Below are 23,427 nucleotides of genomic sequence, written 5' to 3' on the forward strand. Positions count from 1 at the left end.
TAAAGCCAGTGTTCCCGAGTTAGCGGAGACTATTCACGCTGCATATGTCGGCTCAATCGGAAATGACCTTTACATTTCTATCACGCAATCTATAACGCCTCAGCGGTAAGGACTGGATAGAGCCATTAGACGGCAGCGCAGTGGTAGAGGGTGGAACTGTTGACAACTGTCAATGTCTTATCAGAAGGCCACGGGGACGGGATGGTGTTGGTAGGAGGGCTGTCTCTAGTCTTGAGCCTAGACCTCAGAGCTGTCCAAGCTGCTGCGTCCAGTACCCATCATGCCCTTTCTGCTGTTGCCACTCCCTCCGCTGTAGGCCGAGCACGACGAGGTGGAGTAGGGAGGGAACTGGCTCTTCTTCTGGTTCTTCCTCTTGCGCCGCACCAGCAGAATAACCACCATGGCAACCAGGCAGGTGAGAAGGATCAACCCGGCCAGGCCTACCAGCGTGGGCAGGGTGGAGGTGTCCGCTGGCTCCCTGCCGGAGCTCTCCAGGAGGGGGCGCTCCAGGAAGGGTGAGTCGCGGTCCGACCCAGCCCGGTCACGTCCCCCCCATGGCTGGCGCTGGCTCACCACCAGGCGGTCCGTGCGGTCCAGAGCGATGTGCTGGATGTTGGTTCCCCGATTGTTGTCGGTGCCGATGTCCTGGGCCAGGTCCGGAGCGGGGGCGGCACGACGGTAGCGACCCAGGGAGGAGGTGTGGAGGTCGGGCTGAGGGTCGGCCACGGAGGACAGGCTGTGGTGGTACTCCAGGCTGCGCTTGCCGATGCCACGGTTGGCGTTGTCTCGGGAGCGGACGGTGTAGATGGTGTGGATGAACCACTCCCGACCTGCAGCCACCTGGAACATCCAGACACAGTGGAGCTTGAGGTTAGTGATGAAGACTTTGGCCTATACCTTTCAGTGTGTGATTTCAAACTAAATTCCTGTGTTTTTTTGTGCAAGTAATCAAATTCAGATTTCAGAAACCAGATTTAATTCAACCATACAGAGACTATTTTCCCATTAGTATCCAGTTTACAGACCATATTAGGTACGATTAGAGTCAAAGAGAGCCTCTCTGGGGGAGGGGGGCTGCGTGCGTGCGCGTGTCAGCTGACCTGGAAGAGAGGCGAGGAGGACAGGGCGAATCCGTCTGAACCAGGCTGTCTGACCAGAGGCAGGCCTCCAGGAGTGTCCAGGGCCAGAGTGGCATCAAACAGCACATCTCCAAACGCTGTGGCCTGGGTCTCTGGCTGAGCCTTGTCCTGAGGAGCAAAACACACACACAGGTTAGACCACTGAAATAATTAGAGATAGAACCTAACTTAGAAATATTGTATAGGATGTCTATGGATTAGAGGTAGGTAGCTTAGCGGTTAAGAGCATTGGGCCAGTAATCAAAAGGTAACTGGTTCAAATACCGTGGCCGACTAGGTGAAAAATCTGTCGACGTGCCCTTGAGCAAGGCACTTAACCATAATAGCTCCTGTAAGTCGCTCTGGATAAGATCGTCTGCTAAATGACTAAAACGTAAAATGTATTTCAACAGTCTAACAGCAGCATGGCTCACATGTACTGAGATATCAAGAACACAAATGGTTGTAGATGGTTGAAGCAATTATTTAATTAATAAATATAGCAAAACTGACCAAACTGCATTCAAAGTGACCATAACAAAACTCCAGAGGAATCTCCCCCTGAGTGGAGGCATCATGTGTTAAGTGATTGCCGTACGCACCAGGATCTTGAATCTGTAGAGCAGTGAAGGTGCGTCGGCCAGGCAGCCATACTCCTTGTTGGTGGGGTTGTACTTGGGGACGTAACCGTCAGCTCCTGTACACAGGAACACCTTCTCTATACTGCAGGAGAAGGAGTCACCCAGGTTCTGGACTGGGTCCACCATCACACGGCCGTAGATAGAGGAGCCTGGAGATACGGATGGAGGGAGAGATTAGAGGAGGGTGGTGTCCATTGCTCTGTGACAGTTCAACAAGCACTGAAAGCTTCATTAAATGGTTATTAGACTGTTAAATATGATCTTTACATTCGAACTCGGAAAGCAGTTAGATAGAAAGCTGTGTGAGTTCTATAAGATAAAACAGCTAATATACACTGAGTGGACAAAACATTAGGAACACCTTTCTAATATTGAGTTGCACCCACTTTTGCCCTCAGAACAGCCTCAATTTGTCAGGGGTATGGACTCTACAAGGTGTCCAAAGCGTTCCACAGGGATGCTGGCCCATGTTGACTCCAGTGCTTCCCACAGCTGTGTCAAGTTGGCTGGATGTCCTTTTGGTGGTGGACCATTCTTGATACACAAACTATTGAGTGTGAAAAATCCCAGCAGAGTTGCAGTTGTTGACACTCAAACCGGTGCGCCTGGCACCTACTACCATACCCCATTCAAAGGCACTTCAATATTTTGCCTTGCCCATTCACCCTCTGAATGGCACACATACACAATCCATGTCTCAATTGTCTCAATGCTTAAAAATCCTTAATTAACCGGTCTCCTCTCCTTCATCTACACTGATTGAAGTGGATTTAACAAGTGACATCAACAAGGGATCATAGCTTTCACCTGGATTCACCTGTACATTCTATGTCATGGAAAGAGCATGTAAGTTGACTAGTGGTGTATCTATCTATATGTTGACTAGTGGTGTATCTATCTATATGTTGACTGGTGTTGTATCTATCTATATGTTGACTAGTGTTGTATATATCTATATGTTGACTAGTGGTGTATCTATCTATATGTTGCCTGGTGTTGTATCTATCTATATGTTGACTAGTGTTGTATATATCTATATGTTGACTAGTGGTGTATCTATCTATATGTTGACTGGTGTTGTATCTATCTATATGTTGACTAGTGTTGTATATATCTATATGTTGACTGGTGTTGTATCTATCTATATGTTGACTAGTGTTGTATATATCTATATGTTGACTAGTGTTGTATCTATCTATATGTTGACTAGTGTTGTATATATCTATATGTTGACTAGTGTTGTATATATCTATATGTTGACTAGTGGTGTATCTATCTATATGTTGACTGGTGTTGTATCTATCTATATGTTGACTAGTGTTGTATATATCTATATGTTGACTAGTGTTGTATCTATCTATATGTTGACTAGTGTTGTATATATCTATATGTTGACTAGTGTTGTATATATCTATATGTTGACTAGTGTTGTATATATCTATATGTTGACTAGTGGTGTATATATCTATATGTTGACTAGTGGTGTATCTATCTATATGTTGACTAGTGTTGTATATATCTATATGTTGACTAGTGGTGTATCTATCTATATGTTGACTAGTGTTGTATATATCTATATGTTGACTAGTGGTGTATCTATCTATATGTTGACTAGTGGTGTATCTATCTATATGTTGACTAGTGGTGTATCTATATATATGTTGACTAGTGGTGTATATATCTATATGTTGACTAGTGTTGTATATATCTATATGTTGACTAGTGGTGTATATATCTATATGTTGACTAGTGTTGTATATATCTATATGTTGACTAGTGGTGTATCTATCTATATGTTGACTAGTGGTGTATATATCTATATGTTGACTAGTTGTGTATCTATCTATATGTTGACTAGTGGTGTATCTATCTATATGTTGACTAGTGTTGTATACATCTATATGTTGACTAGTGGTGTATCTATCTATATGTTGACTAGTGTTGTATATATCTATATGTTGACTAGTGTTGTATATATCTATATGTTGACTAGTGTTGTATATATCTATATGTTGACTAGTGTTGTATATATCTATATGTTGACTAGTGGTGTATCTATCTATATGTTGACTAGTGTTGTATACATCTATATGTTGACTAGTGGTGTATCTATCTATATGTTGACTAGTGTTGTATACATCTATATGTTGACTAGTGGTGTATCTATCTATATGTTGACTAGTGGTGTATCTATCTATATGTTGACTAGTGGTGTATCTATCTATATGTTGACTAGTGTTGTATCTATCTATATGTTGACTAGTGTTGTATATATCTATATGTTGACTAGTGGTGTATCTATCTATATGTTGACTAGTGGTTCCTAGAGTGTCCACTAGGCGTCAGTAGTAGTCCAGTACCCTCTGAGAAGGCTGTGTCGGTGCTCTCTCCGAAGCCCATGGATCCGTCCGACAGCCACAGCTCCCTCTTGGACAGCAGGAACATCTGGGTGTTCAGACTGAACTCAGCCGCCACCGGGTCACTCACCTGGGGTGGTCAGAGAGCAAAGGTCAAACACAGGCACCAAGAGAGTTGATAAGATTTAAAAGTTTGGTCCAATGCATTTAATCAGCAAGTATCTGCTACTATTGTTTTTAGCCTCATACAACACCAAGACAAATCAGCATTGGTGAATGACAAAGTTTCCTCTTGATTCTAGCGTCTTGGGTATGCTAGTCTGCCAGAGACTGTGGGTATGCAGTGGTGGTGGTGGTGCTGACCTGCTGGAAGCGGATGTCCATGTGGAAGGTGAGGGGTTCTCGTGGGTGACACACAGGGGGAATGCTGAACTCCCCATTGGGAGAGGCACTGCAGGGGATCATCTTCACTGTGTACGTGCCAGAGTAGTCCCGCACCTACAGACAACAACATTACAACATCATTAAAACAACTTTAAAACACACCAACCATTTATGGTAGTTACTGCTGGTCTTGTATCCATACTGTATGTGCTGCTAAAGCTAACGCTAGTCTTCTGTCATTACCATCTACCAGTTGGCTTCAGCACAAACACTAAGAATACAAAGTTAAAGGTAAACTCAGCGATATGACAAAGTAAACAGCATAGTGGGTCCATTTCCTCAACAACTAAGAGCGCTCAGCTGTTTTGGTCCTGCACCTGCCACGCTCTAACAGCGTGAAGCCAACCCGTGCACATACGCAGATACTGTGTGTGACAGTGAAGTCTTGCATCTCGCTCATCGCAATATCTACGGTGCTGCTCGTGGCCACGTCATATCGCTGAGTCTACCTTTAAGACATACAATGATCAAGATGGCAGCTCACAGCGAAGTCAGAGACGAAGCTCCACTGCTGCATGGGCTGGTTGTAGGTGGGCTCAGTCCTGACAAGGGCCAGGGTGAAGGTCAGGCCAGAGAGGTCAGCACACATTACCATGGACGACAGAGTGGTTCCTGGAAACACACAGTCAAACCTCTCTTTAGTCTCACACATACACTTCTGTTGAGCGTTTCTTTGCTTTATGTGTCTGACAAGGGCATACATGAACACAACATCTTAAGACCGGTGTTGTACTGTAGACTGTATGTCTAAGTTAAAAATGAACGCACCTTGTTGTAAGGTATACACATTTTACGTTGTTGATGGTAGTTTTATTCTTACTGAAAAGGGTAATGTCATGTTGACATTTGGCAGAACAACCCTGTAGACGGTTCCATTCTATTAGCGGTACCGGATCTGGGTCACAGTGCAACCCAATAGGAGAGAAAGCTATACAATCACCCTATCGGATGTGTGTGTGTGTGCGTGCGTAATACCTGGGTGTGACATGACAAACTGTCCCCTGAAGCGGGCCTCAGTCTTGAAGTTGACCACCAGACGTCCCTCCTCGTTGATCCTCATGCTGGTGGGGTACATGGATCCTATAGGGACACAGTTACATCAAACCAGGGTTATTGTCCACCTCTATCATTCACTGGTGAAATAATGCATAAGACATTATTTACATTTTAGTAATTTAGCAGACACTCTTATCCAGAGTGACTTACAGGAGCAATTAGGGGTAAGTGCCTTGCTCAACTGCACATCGACAGATCTTTCACCTCGTCAGCTCGGAGATTCTAATCAAATGTGCCGGCAGACTATTAATTATACAGGTATTAACTGAGTAATACTGCAATTCATCCACCTCACTGTAGCACTTAAAATAGCCAACAGTGGGCCGAATTGGCTGTACCTTGTAGTTCAGCCTCCGGCGGGCTGCCGATTCCGTCCTGCCACAAGATGGCGGTGTCGTACACAAAGGTGAGCTTGAGCTCTGACTGCAGGTCAAAGTGCTGCCATCCTCCCACGGCCACAGGGGAGTGGAAGACGTAGGACACATAGAGAGGCACGCGCAGAGTCACGTAGGACTGGACCAGGTTCAGCACCTAGAGGAAGAGCAACACAGAGATACATAGTCAGGGTCACCTTCAACTGTACCTGGATCAGCATATAGCACAGTATAAAACAGAAGGATAGGAACACTTCAGAGCATTCAAGCATGAAAGGTAACATAGACGGTATTTAACACCGAGGGAATTTAACACAGAGGGAATTTCAAAATGTCTACTTTTCATGAAAGGTAACATAGACAGAATTTAACACCGAGGGAATTTAACACAGAGGGAATTTCAAAATGTCTACTTTTCATGAAAGGTAACATAGACAGAATTTAACACCGAGGGAATTTAACACAGAGGGAATTTCAAAATGTCTACTTTTCATGAAAGGTAACATAGACAGAATTTAACACCGAGGGAATTTAACACAGAGGGAATTTCAAAATGTCTACTTTTCATGAAAGGTAACATAGACAGAATTTAACACCGAGGGAATTTAACACAGAGGGAATTTAACACAGAGGGAATTTAACACAGAGGTAATTTCAAAATGTCTACTTTCAACTTGACAGATTACTGAAAAACAACGACAGCAGACTGAGTAATCGAGAGTTGCACACAGAGAACAGCCAGCGTGTCAGTTTGTGTGTGTGTGTGTTTGCATCAGTGCATATGTGTGTATGTCTCTCTCTCTCCAGTACCTGTCCATCCGTCCCGATAGAACCTCCACAGGTGGTGAGCAGCTCGGACATGTCGTAGTAACTATTAAACTCCCACAGACAAGCCTCCAGATTCAGGTTCCTGTAGAATCTCAGGCTGTTGGTGGAGCGCATGTCGGCGCTGTACTGGTAGGGCGACGTCTCGCCGATGATCTCAGGGTTCTTGGTGGCGTCGGTAATGAAGCCGTGGCCCGTCTGGATCTCGTTGAAGTCCAGTAGGTTGGAGCAGCGGTGGTTGCCCACGCGCGTGCCGTCCGGAGACAGGGTCAGCTCGAAGTTGGACAGGGGCCGCGTAGAGATGACCGGTAACATGCCTGAGGAGAAGAGAGGTGAGAGAGAGATGGTTTCAATACATCATCAATCAATTGCAACATTTAGAAATCTTTTAATGACCTGCTAACTTTTTACCCTTGACAACTGATCTTGAATCAGTTCTTTCTACCTCAGTCCTATTGTCATCGATCGTTAGCTAAACAATCAAACCGACTCTAGATCAGTAAGAAAGGACATGACAGAGCCTGTTACTCACCGTCCATGTGTGGCATGTTGACAGTGAGTTTGATGAGGTTGGGGAAGTCAGGGTCGTCAGGGCCGGTGTAGCGGATCTTAGCAGAGAAGGGCTCAGCTCCCACCGTGCCAGTGATACGTGGTTGACACAGACCTACACAGACACACGGGACATATTATTGTCGGATAGACAATCATCCTTGAACTCTCCATCACAAGGCCTACGTAACTCTGTCCTAATAAGGACATATAGCAGATGTCATCAACAGTCATGAAGGTTGATGTCACTGAACTCTGAAGTCCCCACCCCCCCAGTCTCCACTCACCCTCCTCCTTGCTGACCACCATGATGGGGCTGGACAGCTCCAGACCAGCATCCCCGTTCGTATTGAACGCCCGGGCAGCACACTGGACTCTCGACCCAGCCTGGAAGTAGATGGAGTCCAGGGTGATGGACTTAGTGTTGGTGAAGAAGGTGTTGGTGTCCACCTCTCTCAGGGGCGAGGTGACCCCGTCCGACCCGCTGGGGGCGCTGACCAGCCAGCGGTACTGGGTCAGGGTGTCGTTGATGCTCTCTGCCGTGCAGATGGAGCCCGTCTTGTCAAAGTCGTGGTATTTGGGGTTGCAGGCCTGCATGTGAGGGATGGGCCACAGTTATATGTGATTATGGCATGTAATAGGACTATACACAGTAGTCTTGTAAACCGCGCTCAACACATGAAGTGAAGTTTACGAGGCTATATGCAATGGTATATCGGTAATATGTATTTGAGAATACATGGGTACATTTGTTATGCCGGTGAAAGGGTCTCATGTTTAGGATTTAGTCAGAACTGGAGAAAGCATTTCAATGGAAAATGGATTGATTTACCACTTAAACAACAGGTTTTGAAACTATGAAACACAAAGACCATCAGTTTGAAGCCTCGGCTTCTTGGACTGGATGAAAGTATTCCGACCTTGTCGCCAGCTCAGCTTCACATGGTTAAACACCTGGATATAAGGTGTGTGTGTCTAGGTGGTTGCATTCTGCGTGTGTGTGTCTGGGCCCAGTGGCCACCACTCACCGTCACACAGACGATGGGGTAGCCAGTAGAGGGGTGAGGGTTGTCCCTGGCGCGGGCCGTGTCATCGTACATTAGCAGGGACACCACAGTAGGCACAGCCGGGAAGGTGACGTCTGCCACGCTGTCCATCTCCTCGATGTACACAATTGCCTTACTCATCTGATGAACGGGAGAGAGAGATTCAAAACACCATTCCACGGGTATTGTACACTTTGTGTTCTACATTGTAAACTTGGACGTTTGAGAAGGTGGAGTCCTCCTTAGAACAGCATATTTATAATACCAAAGGAGAAAAGTGGGTTAAAGTGAGCGTATACCTCTAGCATTATTTGTGTCAGGTTAGTGGTATGGTACAGTACATGTCTGGGATGTCACATAGCTGTGTTTGTAGGTCACACTGCTCTGTGGGTTGACTTGAGGGACATTCTCATAGCATGGACTCAACCAGGAAGTCTTTTTATAATAGCTGGTGATTTGGGTGCTGGGGCTGCTGACAGTGGCAGCTGCTGCCTGGCTATTTGTGTGTTCAAGTGTGTGTGCATGCCCTGAGACCTGCTGAGGGTATTTATATGGTGTGTGTGTGTGTGTCTCGGTGGGTGATCTAGGTGGGTGTCAGCAGCATACCACCCTGCATCTCACTGCTGGCTTGCCTCTGAAGCTAAGCAGGGTTGGTCCTGGATGGGAGACCAGATGCTGCTGGAAGGGGTGTTGGAGGGCCAGTAAGAGGCACTCTTTCCTTTGGTCCCCCCGAAAATATCCCAATGCCCCAGGGAAGTGATTGGGGACATTGCCCTGTGTAGGGTGCCGTCTTTCGGATGGGACGTTAAACAGTGTCCTGACTCTCTGTGGTCACTAAAGATCCCATGGCATTTATTGTAAGAGTAGGGGTGTTAACCCTGGTGTCCTGGCTAAATTACCAATCTGGCCCTCATACCTTCACGGTCACCTAATCATCCCCTGCTTCCAATTGGCTCATTCATCCACCCTGTAACTATTCCCCTGGTTGTTGCTGTAAATGAGAATGTGTTCTCAGTCAACTGACCTGGTAAAATAAGGGTTAAATAAATACATAAAGTGTGTGAGGGAGAGAGAGAGAGAGAGAGAGAGAGAGAGAGAGAGAGAGAGAGAGAGAGAGAGAGACAGAGAGAGAGAGAGAGAGAGAGAGAGAGAGAGAGAGAGAGAGAGAGAGATCCCATGCCCTCAGTCTTACCTGCATCTCTGCGACCATGTACTCATCAGGTTTCATGTGGACGACGAAGGCTTCTCTCATCTCTCTCTGGCCGTCATACAGGATCTGCACCTCCACAAAGTGTTCTGTCTCGCCCTCCTTGAACTCCACATCTTGAGAGACACACACAAGGTTAAACAAGAGCTTAATAAGGATCTCTATTAAAAATGTATCAGGTCGTTTTTGGTGTGAATGGGTTATACACGACAGTGCCCAACACAGTATGACAACGATGGCTGTATAGGGGCAATTCTACGGTAACAGAAAACAGAATAATGCTGAGAATTGAATGTCTGTCAAACATGAAACATATCATTGCAAAGTTAAACAAACCATACAACTCTCTGACAAGGACTACTTTTAACAATTTACACTGAAAATTTTACAAAAAAACGAATTTACTTGAAGAACAGTGCAGATGCAAAGTTTGGTAACAGAATGACGATATGTGCTGTTTCTTCAAGTAAATGTGTTTTTGTAAAATGTTCAGTGGACATTGTTAAAAGTCGTCCTTGTGCATAGAGTCGTATGGATTATTTATCTTTGCAATCATTGTTTTTTCTTTGACATCCATTTTAAAGCTTCAGATCTGAGTCTCAACATCATTCTGTTACTGTGGTAATGCCCCTATCCTTCTCTCATATGGTTCTGTTCTAACGCCCATACTAACATCCCACTTAGAATGAAGCAATGTTTTGGACAATCTAAGTGGGATGCTAGAGTGGATATTGGAACATAGACTACAGTTCCTGTATGTGTACTCACCCGCCAACAGGAGGTTGTAGTCCTCTCCAGACGTTAGGGTTAGTTATGTCTGTGTTACATGATTAAACTATATGATAACTTAATGCTAGGACTCACCCTCCGACAGCGGGTTGTAGTCCTCTCCAGAGGTGGCTGACCCGTCCTTGGTGTGGACCCGGACCAGGGAGACCTTGGAGGTGTCTCCTAGCCTCAGGATAGGGATCTTCACCACGGCTGTCTCCCCTTGGATCTGGGGCTCCCGTACGCTGTACTTTATCTCACTGAAACGGATGATGGGCTCTGAGGAGAGAGAATCAGGTTAGACTCCAGATACAAAACAGAACATACTACTACCTCTAACTCTCTAGAGACTGAATTAAATGATTAATAAAATAGAGTGTTTTGTCATTTTATTTGTAATACTTTATTAGATAGATCTATACAGCGTAGCCCAATGTTAGGTGTAGTAGATATCTCCATGTTCCTTGGGTAATGCTTACTGTCTTTCTCGTCCGTAATGGTGACAACCGCCTCTTTCTGTTCCCCTATGGAGGCTCCGAAGAGTGACTTGCTCTTGGGCGTTCCCAGCACCAGACGGAACTCTTCATCCTCCTCATACAGGTTATCATCCACCATGTTCACCACACACTCCTTCTCACTCTCCCCTATAGGAGAGACAGACAGGGGGAACACAGCGTTAACACATAGAAATATGAGGATATGGGGGGTTGGCATATAAAAAGACATTGGGAGAGAGAAGGGGTAGAGCTAGGGAAGGAGAGAGAGAGAGAGAGAGAGAGAGAGAGAGAGAGAGAATGGGGAGTGAGAGGAAGGGAGAGAGAGAGAGAGAGAGAGAGAGAGAGGGAGAGTAAGAGAAAGGGGAGAGGGAGAGAGAGAGAGGAGAAAGGAGAGAGAGAGAGAGAGAGAGAGTAAGAGAAGGGGGAGAGAGAGAGAGAGGAGAAAGGGGAGTGAGAGGGAGGGAGGAAGGGAGAGAGAGAGTAAGAGAAGGGAGAGAGAGAGAGAGGTGAAGAGGGAGGAAGAGAGAGGGAGAGAGAGAGAGGAGAAGAGGGAGGAAGAGAGAGAGAGAGAGGAGAAGAGGGAGGGAGGGAGAGAGAGAAACAGAGAGAGAGAGAGAGACTGGGGTTACCTGGGAAGAAGGTGATGAGTGACCCGTCCGTGTTGGGCCTCTCATCATAATCCATCATGACCTGGGCAGAGCCCTGGCGGGTGTAGCAGCGCACCGTAGACCTGTGACTGATGTCTCCACTTCGATACACTACGGCCTTCATCTCCCCGTCCGCCTCATCCACCTTATAGGCAGCATCCTTGAACTGAACCTTGGGCACTGGAATAATAAGTAGATTTGAATTAGGCTCTGAAGAGAATAGAATACTACTTATCATTACTGTGTTTTTTTAGTAGCTCAATATTCTTTTCATAGCTTCTGCATAGGGAGCATAGTCTAATTCTCTCATTGCTCACTGACTAAATGTGCCTTAGACAATCATCTCAAAGCTACTTTTATATGGATAACAAAACACAAACAATTCATACAAAGAGAAAAGCTAAAACAGTGGTTATGTTAGCGCTAAAACAGTGCTTATGTTAGTGCTAAAACAGTGCTTATGTTAGCGCTAAAACAGTGGTTATGTTAGAGCTAAAACAGAGGTTATGCTAACACTAAAACAGTGGTTATGTTAGCGCTAAAACAGTGCTTATGTTAGCGCTAAAACAGTGGTTATGTTAGAGCTAAAACAGAGGTTATGCTAACACTAAAACAGTGGTTATGTTAGCGCTAAAACAGTGCTTATGTTAGTGCTAAAACAGTGGTTATGTTAGAGCTAAAACAGAGGTTATGCTAACACTAAAACAGTGGTTATGTTAGCGCTAAAACAGTGCTTATGTTAGCGCTAAAACAGTGGTTATGTTAGAGCTAAAACAGTGGTTATGTTAGCGCTAAAACAGTGGTTATGTTAACGCTAAAACAGTGATTATGTTAGCGCTAAAACAGTGGTTATGCTAACACTAAAACAGTGTGTGAAAAAGTGTGTGTGTCTGTATAATTCATCGTCAGTAACAGTATCATTAACCGGGATGGTGGTCTTGCTGGGGGCTATATATCTACATGTATGTGTTACAGAGTGTGTATAACTCACGGTCAGTAACAGTATCATTAATAGTGATGGTGGTCTTGCTGGGGTCTATATATCTACATGTGTGTGTATGTGTTACAGAGTGTGTATAACTCACGGTCAGTAACAGTATCATTAATAGTGATGGTGGTCTTGCTGGGGTCTATATATCTACATGTGTGTGTATGTGTTACAGAGTGTGTATAACTCACGGTCAGTAACAGTATCATTAATAGTGATGGTGGTCTTGCTGGGGTCTATATATCTACACATGTGTGTATGTGTTACAGAGTGTGTATAACTCACGGTCAGTAACAGTATCATTAATAGTGATGGTGGTCTTGCTGGGGTCTATATATCTACACATGTGTGTATGTGTTACAGAGTGTGTATAACTCACGGTCAGTAACAGTATCATTAATAGTGATGGTGGTCTTGCTGGGCTCCCCCAGCACAGCGTTCATGGGCATCCTCAGCACCAGGTCAAATGTTTCCGGACCCTCCAGCTCCGGCTGACCCAGGTCATCCAAAATGGTCACTCTGAATGTCTGCATGGTCACCCCGGGGGCAAAGTCCAGGTTACGGCTGATGCCCACGTAGTCTAGGCCGGCTGGCAGGGGGACACGGGGAACATAGAAATAGAACATTACACATATATCTTAATGGGGAGAGAGTCAGTAAGAGCATTGGGATACTACCATGAAAGAGATGACACCGGAATGTTTGAGAAATATTAGGAACGATTGGGAATTCTGTGTAATTACACTGATAGAGAGCTTGTGAATAATGTGAAAACAGAGATTTAGGGACTCCAGGGGAATTGTAAATAGTGTGACAGATACAGTGGCTTGAGAAAGTATTCACCCCCTTGCCATTTTTCCTATTTTGTTGCCTTACAACCTGGTATTAAAATGGATTTTTGGGGGGGGTTTGTATCATTTGATTTACACAACATGCCTACCACTTTGAAGATACAAAATATTTTTTATTGTGAAACAAACAAGAAATAAGACAAAAAAAATTGAAAACTTGAGTGTGCGTAACTATTCACCCCCCAAAGTCAATACTTTGTAGAGACACCGTTTTCAGCAATTACAGCTGCAAGTCTCTTGGGGTATGTCTCTATAAGCCTGGCACATCTAGCCACTGGGATTTTGCCCATTCTTCAAGGAAAAACTGCTCCAGCTCCTTCAAGTTGCATGGGTTCCGCAATCTTTAAGTCATACCACAGATTCTCAATTGGATTGAGGTCTGGGCTTTGACTAGGCCCTTCCAAGACATTTAAATGTTTCCCCTTAAACCACTTTAGTGTTGCTTTAGCAGTATGCTTAGGGTCATTGTCCTGCTGGAAGGTGAACCTCCGTCCCAGTCTCAAATCTCTGGAAGACTGAAACAGGTTTCCCTCAAGAATTTCCCTGTATTTAGCGCCATCCATCATTCCTTCAATTCTGACCAGTTTCCCAGTCCCTGTCGATGAAAAACATCCCCACAGCATGATGCTGCCACCTGTCACGTTCCTGACCTGTTTTTCCTTTTTCTTGTGTTTATTTAGTTGGTCAGGGCGTGAGTTGGGGTGGGTTGTCGAGGTGTTATTTTCTATGTTGGGTTGTTTGTGTTCGGCCGGGTATGATTCTCAATCAGAGACAGCTGTCATTCGTTGTCCCTGATTGAGAATCATACTTAGGCAGCCTGTGATTCACGTGGTTTTTGTGGGTGTTTGCATCTCGTGTCAGTGTTAGTACCACACGGGACTGTTTGCGGTTTTGTCACGTTTGTTGTTTTGTATATTAAGTGTTCAGTCTAAGTGTATTAAAAGATGACCACTTTCCACTCCGCATATTGGTCTGATCCTTCTCGCCTCTCCTCCTCGTCCGAGGAGGAGGATTACGACAGCCGTTACACCACCATCATGCTTCACTGTGGGGATGGTGTTCTCTGGGTTATGAGAGGTGTTGGGTTTGCGCCAGACATAGCGTTTTCCTTGATGGCCAAAAAGTGAAATTTTATTCTCATCTGACCAGAGTACCTTCTTCCAAATGTTTGGGGGGTCTCCCACATGCCTTTTGGCAAACACCAAATGTGTTTGCTTATTTTTTTCTTTAAGCAATGGCTTTTTTCTGGCCACTCTTCCGTAAAGCCCAGGTCTGTGGAGTGTACAGCTTAAAGTGGACAGATACTCCAATCTCCGCTGTGGAGCTTTGCAGCTCCTTCAGGGTTATCTTTGGTCTCTTTGCCTCGTCCGTGAGTTTTGGTGGGCGGCCCTCTCTTGGCAGGTTTGTTGTGGTTCCATATTCTTTCCATTTTTGAATAATGGATTTAATGGTGCTCCGTGGGATGTTCAAAGTTTCGGATATTTTTTTTTAACCCAACCCTGATCTGTACTTCTCCACAACTTTATCCCTGACTTGTTTGGAGAGCTCCTTGGTCTTCATGGTGACGCTTGTTTGGTGGTGACGCTTGCTTGGTGGTGCTACAGACTCTGGGGCCTGCAACACCACTAAGAACAGGTGTATATATACTGAGATCATGTAACACTTAGATTGTACACAGGTGGACTTTATTTAACTAATTATGTGACTTCTGAAGGTAATTGGTTGCACCAGATCTTATTTAGGGGCTTCATAGCAAAGGGGTGAACACATATGCACGCACCACTTTTCCTTTTTTTATATATATATATTTTTGAATTTTTTGAAACAAGTAATTTTTTTCATTTCATTTCACCAATTTGGACTACTTTGTGTATGTCCATTACATGAAATCCAAATAAAAATCTATTTAAATTACAGGTTGTAATGCAACAAAATAGGAAAAACGCTAAGGGGGATGAATACTTTTGCAAGGCACTGTATTCTGGAAACGCTACACCACAAAGAGGATAGAAATAATAGATCTAACATCCACGTTCTTCTTCTGACCTTCAGCAGAGACGGGGTCACTCTTCCTGGAGCGGACGGTCACTGTGGCCGTCTTGGAGAGGTCAGTGCCAGTCCTCCAGACCCTGACCTCCACATAGCCTGAACTCTCATCCACAATGTAATCTAGTTCTCCGAAATACAGAGAGGGCTCTGTAGAGAGAGAGAGAGAGAGGGGGAGAGAGAGAGAGAGAGAGAGGGGGGGAGAGAGAGGTCAGGTCAGTATATTATCATCTACATCTTACAGATATGATCATTAAGTTACAAAAATGTGGTTTTGATTAAGGATGTCTTTCGGGAAGAAGCTGTCATGGGATAATCCACATTTCTGGTCTGAACTCGGCTTGTCAGATACAGTTGGTACGGCTGACGGGGTCATCCCCATCTTTCCCTCTCTTTCCAGGAAGAGAGCTGTCACCCCACTCATCCCTTCATCCTCCTCCCCTCATCGAGGCCAGACACTGTCGTCTGAACTCAGTGCCAGAGGTCTACAGTGCACACCTGAAAAGCCAGGTAGAAATGGTGGATAAGTGAAAGGGGGATGAGTTGGGGGGAGAAGAGGGATGGGATGTCCTCCTTGTCTGATGACAGTAGCACTGATAAGAGGGAGGAGACGGGGGAGGCAGCACAGACAGGAGGATCTCTCTACCTCTCCCTCTCTGAGTAATAGACTAGAGGGAAGGAATGCATATCTTTGGAACACACAGCGGATTAATCTCTCTACACACCTATAACAGCCAGACTCATCATCACTGACAAGCTACTGCTGTCTACTGTACATCCACTAATGAGGCTGATCTATAATTGAGCTTTCTGCCATTTCTATAAGAGGCAGATACAATATTGTGACAATCGTGATTATTTAGTCTATAGCTGGATAAAATAGTAAAAGTAAGACATGGAGAATAGGAAGTATGTACACATTTAACTGACTGTTAGGTGAAGAGGATTTGAAGAGGTGGTCTAGAGATGTTTTTAGACTAGGGCTTGTAGTGCCACAGTCAGACAACCACCGCTGATCCCCTGAAACTTGGCTTACTCTCAATGCCTCTCAATCACCAGAGATACTGTTTAGTACCAGGGGTGGCTGGTTAGGGGGAAGGAGACATGGCAATCCCTAAAGGATCACTGAGAAGGAAGAGCCAGACTAATAACAATGAAGCCTAATGCTGGCCGGGGTCCCAACCACAGGTTTACTCAGCCAGGAAGATGGGTTCGCACGCACGCACGCACGCACGCACGCACGCACGCACGCACGCACGCACGCACGCACACACACACACACACACACACACACACACACACACACACACACACACACACACACACACACACACACACACACACACACACACACACACACACACACACACACACAGTGTTGTCACTTTAGATTTCAGGACCCACCAAGAAGTTTGTGGCACAATGGAGGAATGGATCTTTACATTGAGAAGACATCTCCTCTTGTCGCCTGGAGATCATGTCTGGGAATGCTGATTACTTATACATAACGTTTCCATTGTACTCCAAATTACAGGGGAGGGAGTGGGGAGTGTAGCCCTGACTGTGAGTGTGTCTGTCATTAGAACAAACCAGTTAGTGAAATGAATGAGCTCTGAAGGGTGGGAGAGAGGAAGGAGAGGAGGAGGAGGAGGAGGAGGAGGAGGAGGAGGAGGAGGAGGAGGAGGAGGAGAGAAGTGCAAGAGGAGAAGAAGAGGAACGGCTCAGAGAGACAACTAAAGAGAGATAAATGACTCATTCAGTCAGATAGAGTGGATGGGGAGGACTGGAGTGGCCTCAGATTCAGAAAGTAAATCACTTGAACACTAAGCGGCAGTTTCCCAGACACAGCTTAAAGGCTGATTTTTGTGGTTTTCCTGTGTTTTATATATATTTCCACACTTTGAGTTTGGAATAATACTGTGAAATAGCAGTTAGTGTAAGAGCTGTTTGAAAAGGCCGCCTGAAATTTCAGCCTGTTTTGGTGGGATGGAGTTTTGGCCTTCCATGGTGACATCACCATGTGGTAATAAGAAAGAAATGTCTAAACCTTTCTATCAGTAACGGGTCATTTTCAGTTTTCCCCTTCCCACTCAGACCACTCCCAGACATTCCTAGAAAAGTTCTTGCTTGAGAAATTACCCTTTGCTAAGCAATTTTTGTGTATTTTTGTCCATTTTAATTTAAAACAAAATTGAAAAGGTAATTCATTGTTACCCAGTAATGATTTGATATTGAGATAGAAACGGCTACATTGGACCTTTAAGACTGGTCCTGGATTAACAATCATTATCAATGGAAAATCTCCATTGAACGTGCTTCTTGGTTTAACTGTGTCCAAGAAACAAACACATCTCCTTTTTCTCATCTGAAGCCTACAGGTGATATTTGACGTACATGCAAACGAAAAAATGGAACATTTATGTCGATATGATATCCGAATATGTTGCACTTTCTTTTCTTTTTTTTACTTCCAGAGCTTTCTTGAAGTTGTAAACAAACCATCACCCACATCTCAAATAACAGCTACACAAATAAAACAAAAATGGAGGCTGAACGCCATAGGAAGCCTGTCATTTGACATTCCTCTCCCACAAATCCCTGTTTCCCCCTGTTTCCCCACCTGCCTCTTGGCCCCAGCAACACAAAGGGAAGCCCTCTGTTTCCCCCTGTTTCCCCACCTGCCTCTTGGCCCCTGCAACACAAAGGGAAGCCCTCTGTTTCCCCCCAGCTCCACTGAACGGTGGAGTTGGAGGAGTGACTCAGAACAAAACACGTTCAGAGAGCTCTTTTATTTGTCATGACAGAGGGTTGTCCAGTGTAGTTAACACTGGAGTTTCTATTCTATTCTATTTTCTCTCTTCCCAGTTCTGCCACCTGTTACTAGAAGTATAGGATGGAACAGATGGAGTGTGTAGTCAGGGGTAGAGCGAGAGGAGGGAGGAGGGAGGAGAGGAAGGACAGGGCAAAGAGAGGGAAGGCAAGACAAACATGTGGGGAGATGTGCTTTTGTCTTGGGTTGAGTGTGTTTGTGTGCCACTGTCTGTCTGTGTGTGGCTTTGGGGAATGGCGCCATCCATGAGTGGACTTGTAGTGGAATAGATTACACGTAGAGACCAGTGGTTACAGTAAAGAAGGGCATCACCCGGGCTGGAGGATCCTCAGCACCCAGCATCTGAGTTATGGTGTTGATGATGGCTGGAGGATCCTCAGCACCTGGCCTCTGAGTTATGGTGTTGACGGCTGGAGGATCCTCAGCACCCAGCATCTGAGTTATGGTGTTGATGATGGCTGGAGGATCCTCAGCACCTGGCCTCTGAGTTATGGTGTTGACGGCTGGAGGATTCTCAGCACCTGGCCTCTGAGTTATGGTGTTGATGGTGGCTGGAGGATCCTCAGCACCCGGCCTCTGAGTTATGGTGTTGATGGCTGGAGGATTCTCAGCACCTGGCCTCTGAGTTATGGTGTTGATGGTGGCTGGAGGATCCTCAGCACCTGGCCTCTGAGTTATGGTGTTAATGGTGGCTGGAGGATCCTCAGCACCCGGCCTCTGAGTTATGGTGTTGATGGTGGCTGGAGGATCCTCAGCACCCGGCCTCTGAGTTATGGTGTTGATGGTGGCTGGAGGATCCTCAGCACCCGGCCTCTGAGTTATGGTGTTGATGGTAACACTCTCACCAAAGAGGCTTCACTAAGCTTCGTACAGTCCTACAGTACATGCTCTCACAAGCCCTACTGTAGTTCCTATGTGGCACAGTTGTTTTTTGTTGTTGATAAACCAACTTCTAACCACATCTTTCCTGCCTCTCCTCTCTCCTTTCATCTAGTGTTTGGCACCAGCTCTCTCTCTTTCAGTCTCCTGTCTTTCCTCTTTACCTTAGTGCTTTTGGCATGGCTGCATCAATTGTTCCTTTATTCTACCTCACTAACAGGAGAACAAAGAGTGAAGCAAAGTAATGCTATTGATACGTGTTTATCATCAGTGAAAAGTAATGACCCTGTTATCAGTTCAATAGTGTTGTATCTAGTTGCACGACTCTATGTGTTTTCAGCGACTGTGTTGAATATTAGACAACTGCTGGGAGATCGAATGATAATAAATCAATGTGGATGAAAGGGTTTGGTTGCTAAGGCAACACAGGTGCAGACTGACACACAACACACAGCACAGAGACTGACACACAAAAACCCAGAGACAAAGACACACACACACACACACACACACACACACACACACACACACACACACACACACACACACACACACACACACACACACACACACACACACACACACACACACACACACGCACACACACGCACACACACACACACACACACACACACACACATGTAAATTGTAACTAGGCACATCAAAGTGTCTCGGGCAACAGTTAAGCCCCCATAACAAACATAGAGGGAGTCATATCATTATGAGTGGCCCATAGGAAGTCCCAGGAAGTCATATCATTAGGAGTGGCCCATAGGAAGTCCCAGGAAGTCATATCATTAGGAGTGGCCCATAGGAAGTCCCAGGAAGTCATATCATTAGGAGTGGCCCATAGGAAGTCCCAGGAAGTCATATCATTAGGAGTGGCCCATAGGAAGTCCCAGGAAGTCATATCATTAGGAGTGGCCCATAGGAAGTCCCAGGAAGTCATATCATTAGGAGTGGCCCATAGGAAGTCCCAGGAAATCATAGAGAAAAGCTGAAAGGAACAGGGTTCATAAAGGGTTATTCTGCTGTCCCCATAGGATAAACCTTTTTGGTTCTAGGTAGAACCCGCTGTGGAAGGGTTCTACATGGAACCCAAAAGAGTTCTACCCGGAACCAAACTTTTTTATTCAAGGGTTATCCTATGGGGACAGCCGAATAACCCTTTTAGGTTTTAGATCACACTTTTTTTAAAGAGTGTACCCGCGTTCACTGAACCCAAGAGACTGGGGGGTCGAATAGGTAGAGTTTCCTTTATAGTCAATATAGTAAAGGGTCAGGAATCATTGAGTCTATTGCCATTGACAAGTAGCATTCAAGTTGACTTGAACCTGTCTGTTGACCTATTTGAACTAGGGTTTCAAGTTTCAAGTAGGGTTTCATGACAATTGAGGGACCTCTGTATTCAACAGGTGACTATAGATGCCACCACCCACCATACGCCCAACAACCACACTCACCATCGTCGCTGTCGGCCAGGATGGTGACCTTCGCGCTGGGGAAGGTGGCTCCCACCTGGCCCCCCATGGGCATGCTGAGGGTCACGTTGAAGCTCTCTTCCTCCTCGTAGAGCGAGTCGTCGATGATGATGATGCGGCAGGGCTTCTCCCTCTGGTCCTTGTCGAAGCGCAGCACGCTGGTGTGGTCCTCGGGACGCGTGATGTAGTCGCTGTAGGAGAGGACCGTGCTGGGGATGGTGCCCGTCGCACTGGCTGTTGGGAAAAGGAGTTCAGGTGTCAATGGTTAAGGGTCAATAGAAGAATGACAGGCAGTTGTGGGAGGAGGAGAGTAGTTTTATGTTACAATATATCTACAGTGCATTTGGAAAGTATTCAGACTCCCTGACTTTTTCCACATTTTGTTATGTTACAGCCTTATTCTAAAATGGATTAAATTGTTTTCCCCCTCATCAATCTACACACAATACCCCATAATGACAAAGCAAAAACTGAAATATTCACATTTACATAAGTTTTCTTACCCTTAACTCAGTACTTTGTTGAAGCACCTTTGGCAGCCATTACAGCCTCGAGTCTTCTTGGGTATGATGCTACAAGCTTGGCACACCTGTATTTAGGGAGTTTGTCCCATTCTTCTCTGCAGATCCTCTCAAGCTCTTTCAGGTTGTATGGGGAGCGTCGCTGCACAGCTATTTTCAGGTTTCTCCAGAGATGTTCGATCGGGTTCAAGTCCGGGCTCTGGCTGGGCCACTCAAGGACATTCAGAGACTTGTCCCAAAGCCACTCCTGCGTTGTCTTGGCTGTATGCTTAGGGTTGTTGTCTTGTTGGAAGGTGAACCTTCGCCCCAGTCTGAGGTTCTGAGTGCTCTGTACTTTGCTCCGTTCATCTTTCTCTCGATCCTGACTAGTCTCCCAGTCCCTGCCGCTGAAAAACATCCCCACAGCATGCTGCCACCACCATGCTTCACCGTAGGGATGGCGCCAGGTTTCCTCCAGACCTGACGCTTGGCATTCAGGCCAAAGAGTTCAATCTTGATTTCATCAGACCAGAGAATCTTGTTTCTCATGGTCTTAGAGTCCTTTAGGTGCCTTTTGCCAAACTCCAGGCTGGCTGACATGTGCCTTTTACTGAGGAGTGGCTTCCGTCTGGCCACTCTACCATAAAGGCCTGATTGGTCGAGTGCTGCAGAGATGGTTGTCCTTCTGGAACTCTGGAGCTCTTTCAGAGTGACCATCTGCTTCTTGGTCACCTCCCTGACCAAGGCCCTTCTCCCCCAATTGCTCAGTTTTGGTGGTTACAAACTTCTTCCATTTAAGAATGATGGAGGCCACTGTGTTCTTGGGTACCCTTCCCCAGCTCTGTGCTTTGACACAGTCCTTTCTCGGAGCTCTACGGACAATTCCTTCGACCTCAGGCTTAGTTTTTGATTTGACATGCACTGTCTACTGTGGGAACTTATATAGACAGGTGTATGCCTGTCTAATCAATTGAATTTACCACAACTGCACTCCAATCAAGTTGAAGAAACATCTGAAGGATGATCAATGGAAACAGGATGCACTTGAGCTCAATTTCGAGTCTCAAAGCAAAGGGTCTGAATACTTATGTAAATATGGTATTTCTGTTTTACATTTTTTACAATTCTAAAAATCTGTTTTTGCTTTGTCTTTACGTGGTATTGTGTGTTGGATTAATGAGATTATTAATATTTTTGATCCATTTTAGAATAAGGTTGTAACGTAACAAAATGTGGAAAAAGGGAAGGGGTCTGAATACTTTCCGAATGCACTGTATATCTATGTGCATTTTATTCATGCATTTAATCTTTGTAAAAACCCATGTATTTGAATGATATATTTGACTGTATTCACCTTGCTGGGTGTAGCAGATGACCATGAGTTCCTGGCCGAGGTCTCCAGAGCGGCGAACAGGCACCAGCAGCTCCCCAATGTCCTCCTCTATCTTATACTCTGCCTGGGGGATGAACACCATGGACTCTGCAGAGGAAAGAGGGAGAAACCATACAATTCAGAATTAGAATAGTAATTTAATAGAATCTCTATGGGAGAAGCACAGAGGATAGGCCATAGAGAAAAAGAGAAGAAGAGTTTACAAGCCCAGGCGAGTCTGTACTTATTTGATGCATGCATATTTGCTGCTGCCATCAAATTGCCCAGCAATGGAACAATAATCATGATCTGATTCGGAATCTTATGAAAAATTATATATTTTCATGTGTCAATCCATGTAAATTAATGTAGCCTTTCCAATTGACTTAAGCCTGTCTACTATTCATAAAGGATTTCATGTCGGAGGGCAAATCAAACAGACAATCTGCAGATAAGGCGGTTCATTCTTACCATCACCAGGGTCCACTATCTCCACAGTGGCCCTATCGGGGTACTCCAGCACGGCCATGACAGGCTCTGACAGCTGGATCTCAAAGGTCTCGCTGGTCTCAAACTCCTGGTCCGTGAAGATCTTCACCCTCCAGGTGGCCACTGTCTGGCCTGGGTTGAACTGGACCTGCTTCTGGGCCTTGCCCCGGAAGTCCTTGTCCTTCTCCGCAGTGCCATCCTTGGTGGTGATGCCTGAATAGAACCATATCGAACTGAACTAAATAGAACCTAATTTAATTACATTTAATTGGAATTTAGCTGAGGTAAGCTGAGCTGAACTGAATTGAACCTAATTGAACTGAATAGCTTTATAATAATGGCACGTAGCACTGTGTAGTTTGTAGGGCCTCAGAGGATGTGAGTTGACTGCAGGTTGACTGATTTACAGACTGTAGTTGCCTGGTTAGCTCTCATTGTCTGTCTTTGTTCATATTTGCCCAC

The 23,427-nt window shown here is 45.3% G+C and overlaps 1 protein-coding gene across 1 annotated transcript in view; it reads right to left on the bottom strand.

The window, feature by feature from the left end:
* Positions 1 to 237: 237 nt before the first annotated feature.
* The window catches only part of LOC120034752 (FRAS1-related extracellular matrix protein 2-like), a 51,908-nt gene continuing 28,718 nt past the window's right edge, over positions 238 to 23,427 (bottom strand). The window contains exons 4-24 of the mRNA XM_038981357.1: positions 22,948 to 23,178; positions 22,459 to 22,584; positions 20,587 to 20,838; positions 15,415 to 15,564; positions 12,897 to 13,106; positions 11,512 to 11,709; positions 10,865 to 11,029; positions 10,482 to 10,664; positions 9,603 to 9,733; positions 8,393 to 8,551; positions 7,652 to 7,955; positions 7,348 to 7,479; positions 6,801 to 7,132; positions 5,955 to 6,147; positions 5,536 to 5,640; positions 5,045 to 5,172; positions 4,480 to 4,614; positions 4,120 to 4,246; positions 1,721 to 1,908; positions 1,101 to 1,247; positions 238 to 840 (exon numbers count right to left, since the gene is read on the bottom strand). Coding sequence (XP_038837285.1) covers positions 238 to 840; positions 1,101 to 1,247; positions 1,721 to 1,908; positions 4,120 to 4,246; positions 4,480 to 4,614; positions 5,045 to 5,172; positions 5,536 to 5,640; positions 5,955 to 6,147; positions 6,801 to 7,132; positions 7,348 to 7,479; positions 7,652 to 7,955; positions 8,393 to 8,551; positions 9,603 to 9,733; positions 10,482 to 10,664; positions 10,865 to 11,029; positions 11,512 to 11,709; positions 12,897 to 13,106; positions 15,415 to 15,564; positions 20,587 to 20,838; positions 22,459 to 22,584; positions 22,948 to 23,178 — 4,199 coding nt within the window. The remainder of the gene's footprint in view (positions 841 to 1,100; positions 1,248 to 1,720; positions 1,909 to 4,119; positions 4,247 to 4,479; positions 4,615 to 5,044; positions 5,173 to 5,535; positions 5,641 to 5,954; positions 6,148 to 6,800; positions 7,133 to 7,347; positions 7,480 to 7,651; positions 7,956 to 8,392; positions 8,552 to 9,602; positions 9,734 to 10,481; positions 10,665 to 10,864; positions 11,030 to 11,511; positions 11,710 to 12,896; positions 13,107 to 15,414; positions 15,565 to 20,586; positions 20,839 to 22,458; positions 22,585 to 22,947; positions 23,179 to 23,427) is intronic.

This window comes from Salvelinus namaycush, chromosome 42 (genome assembly GCF_016432855.1).
Source record: "Salvelinus namaycush isolate Seneca chromosome 42, SaNama_1.0, whole genome shotgun sequence".
Lineage (NCBI taxonomy): Eukaryota > Metazoa > Chordata > Actinopteri > Salmoniformes > Salmonidae > Salvelinus > Salvelinus namaycush.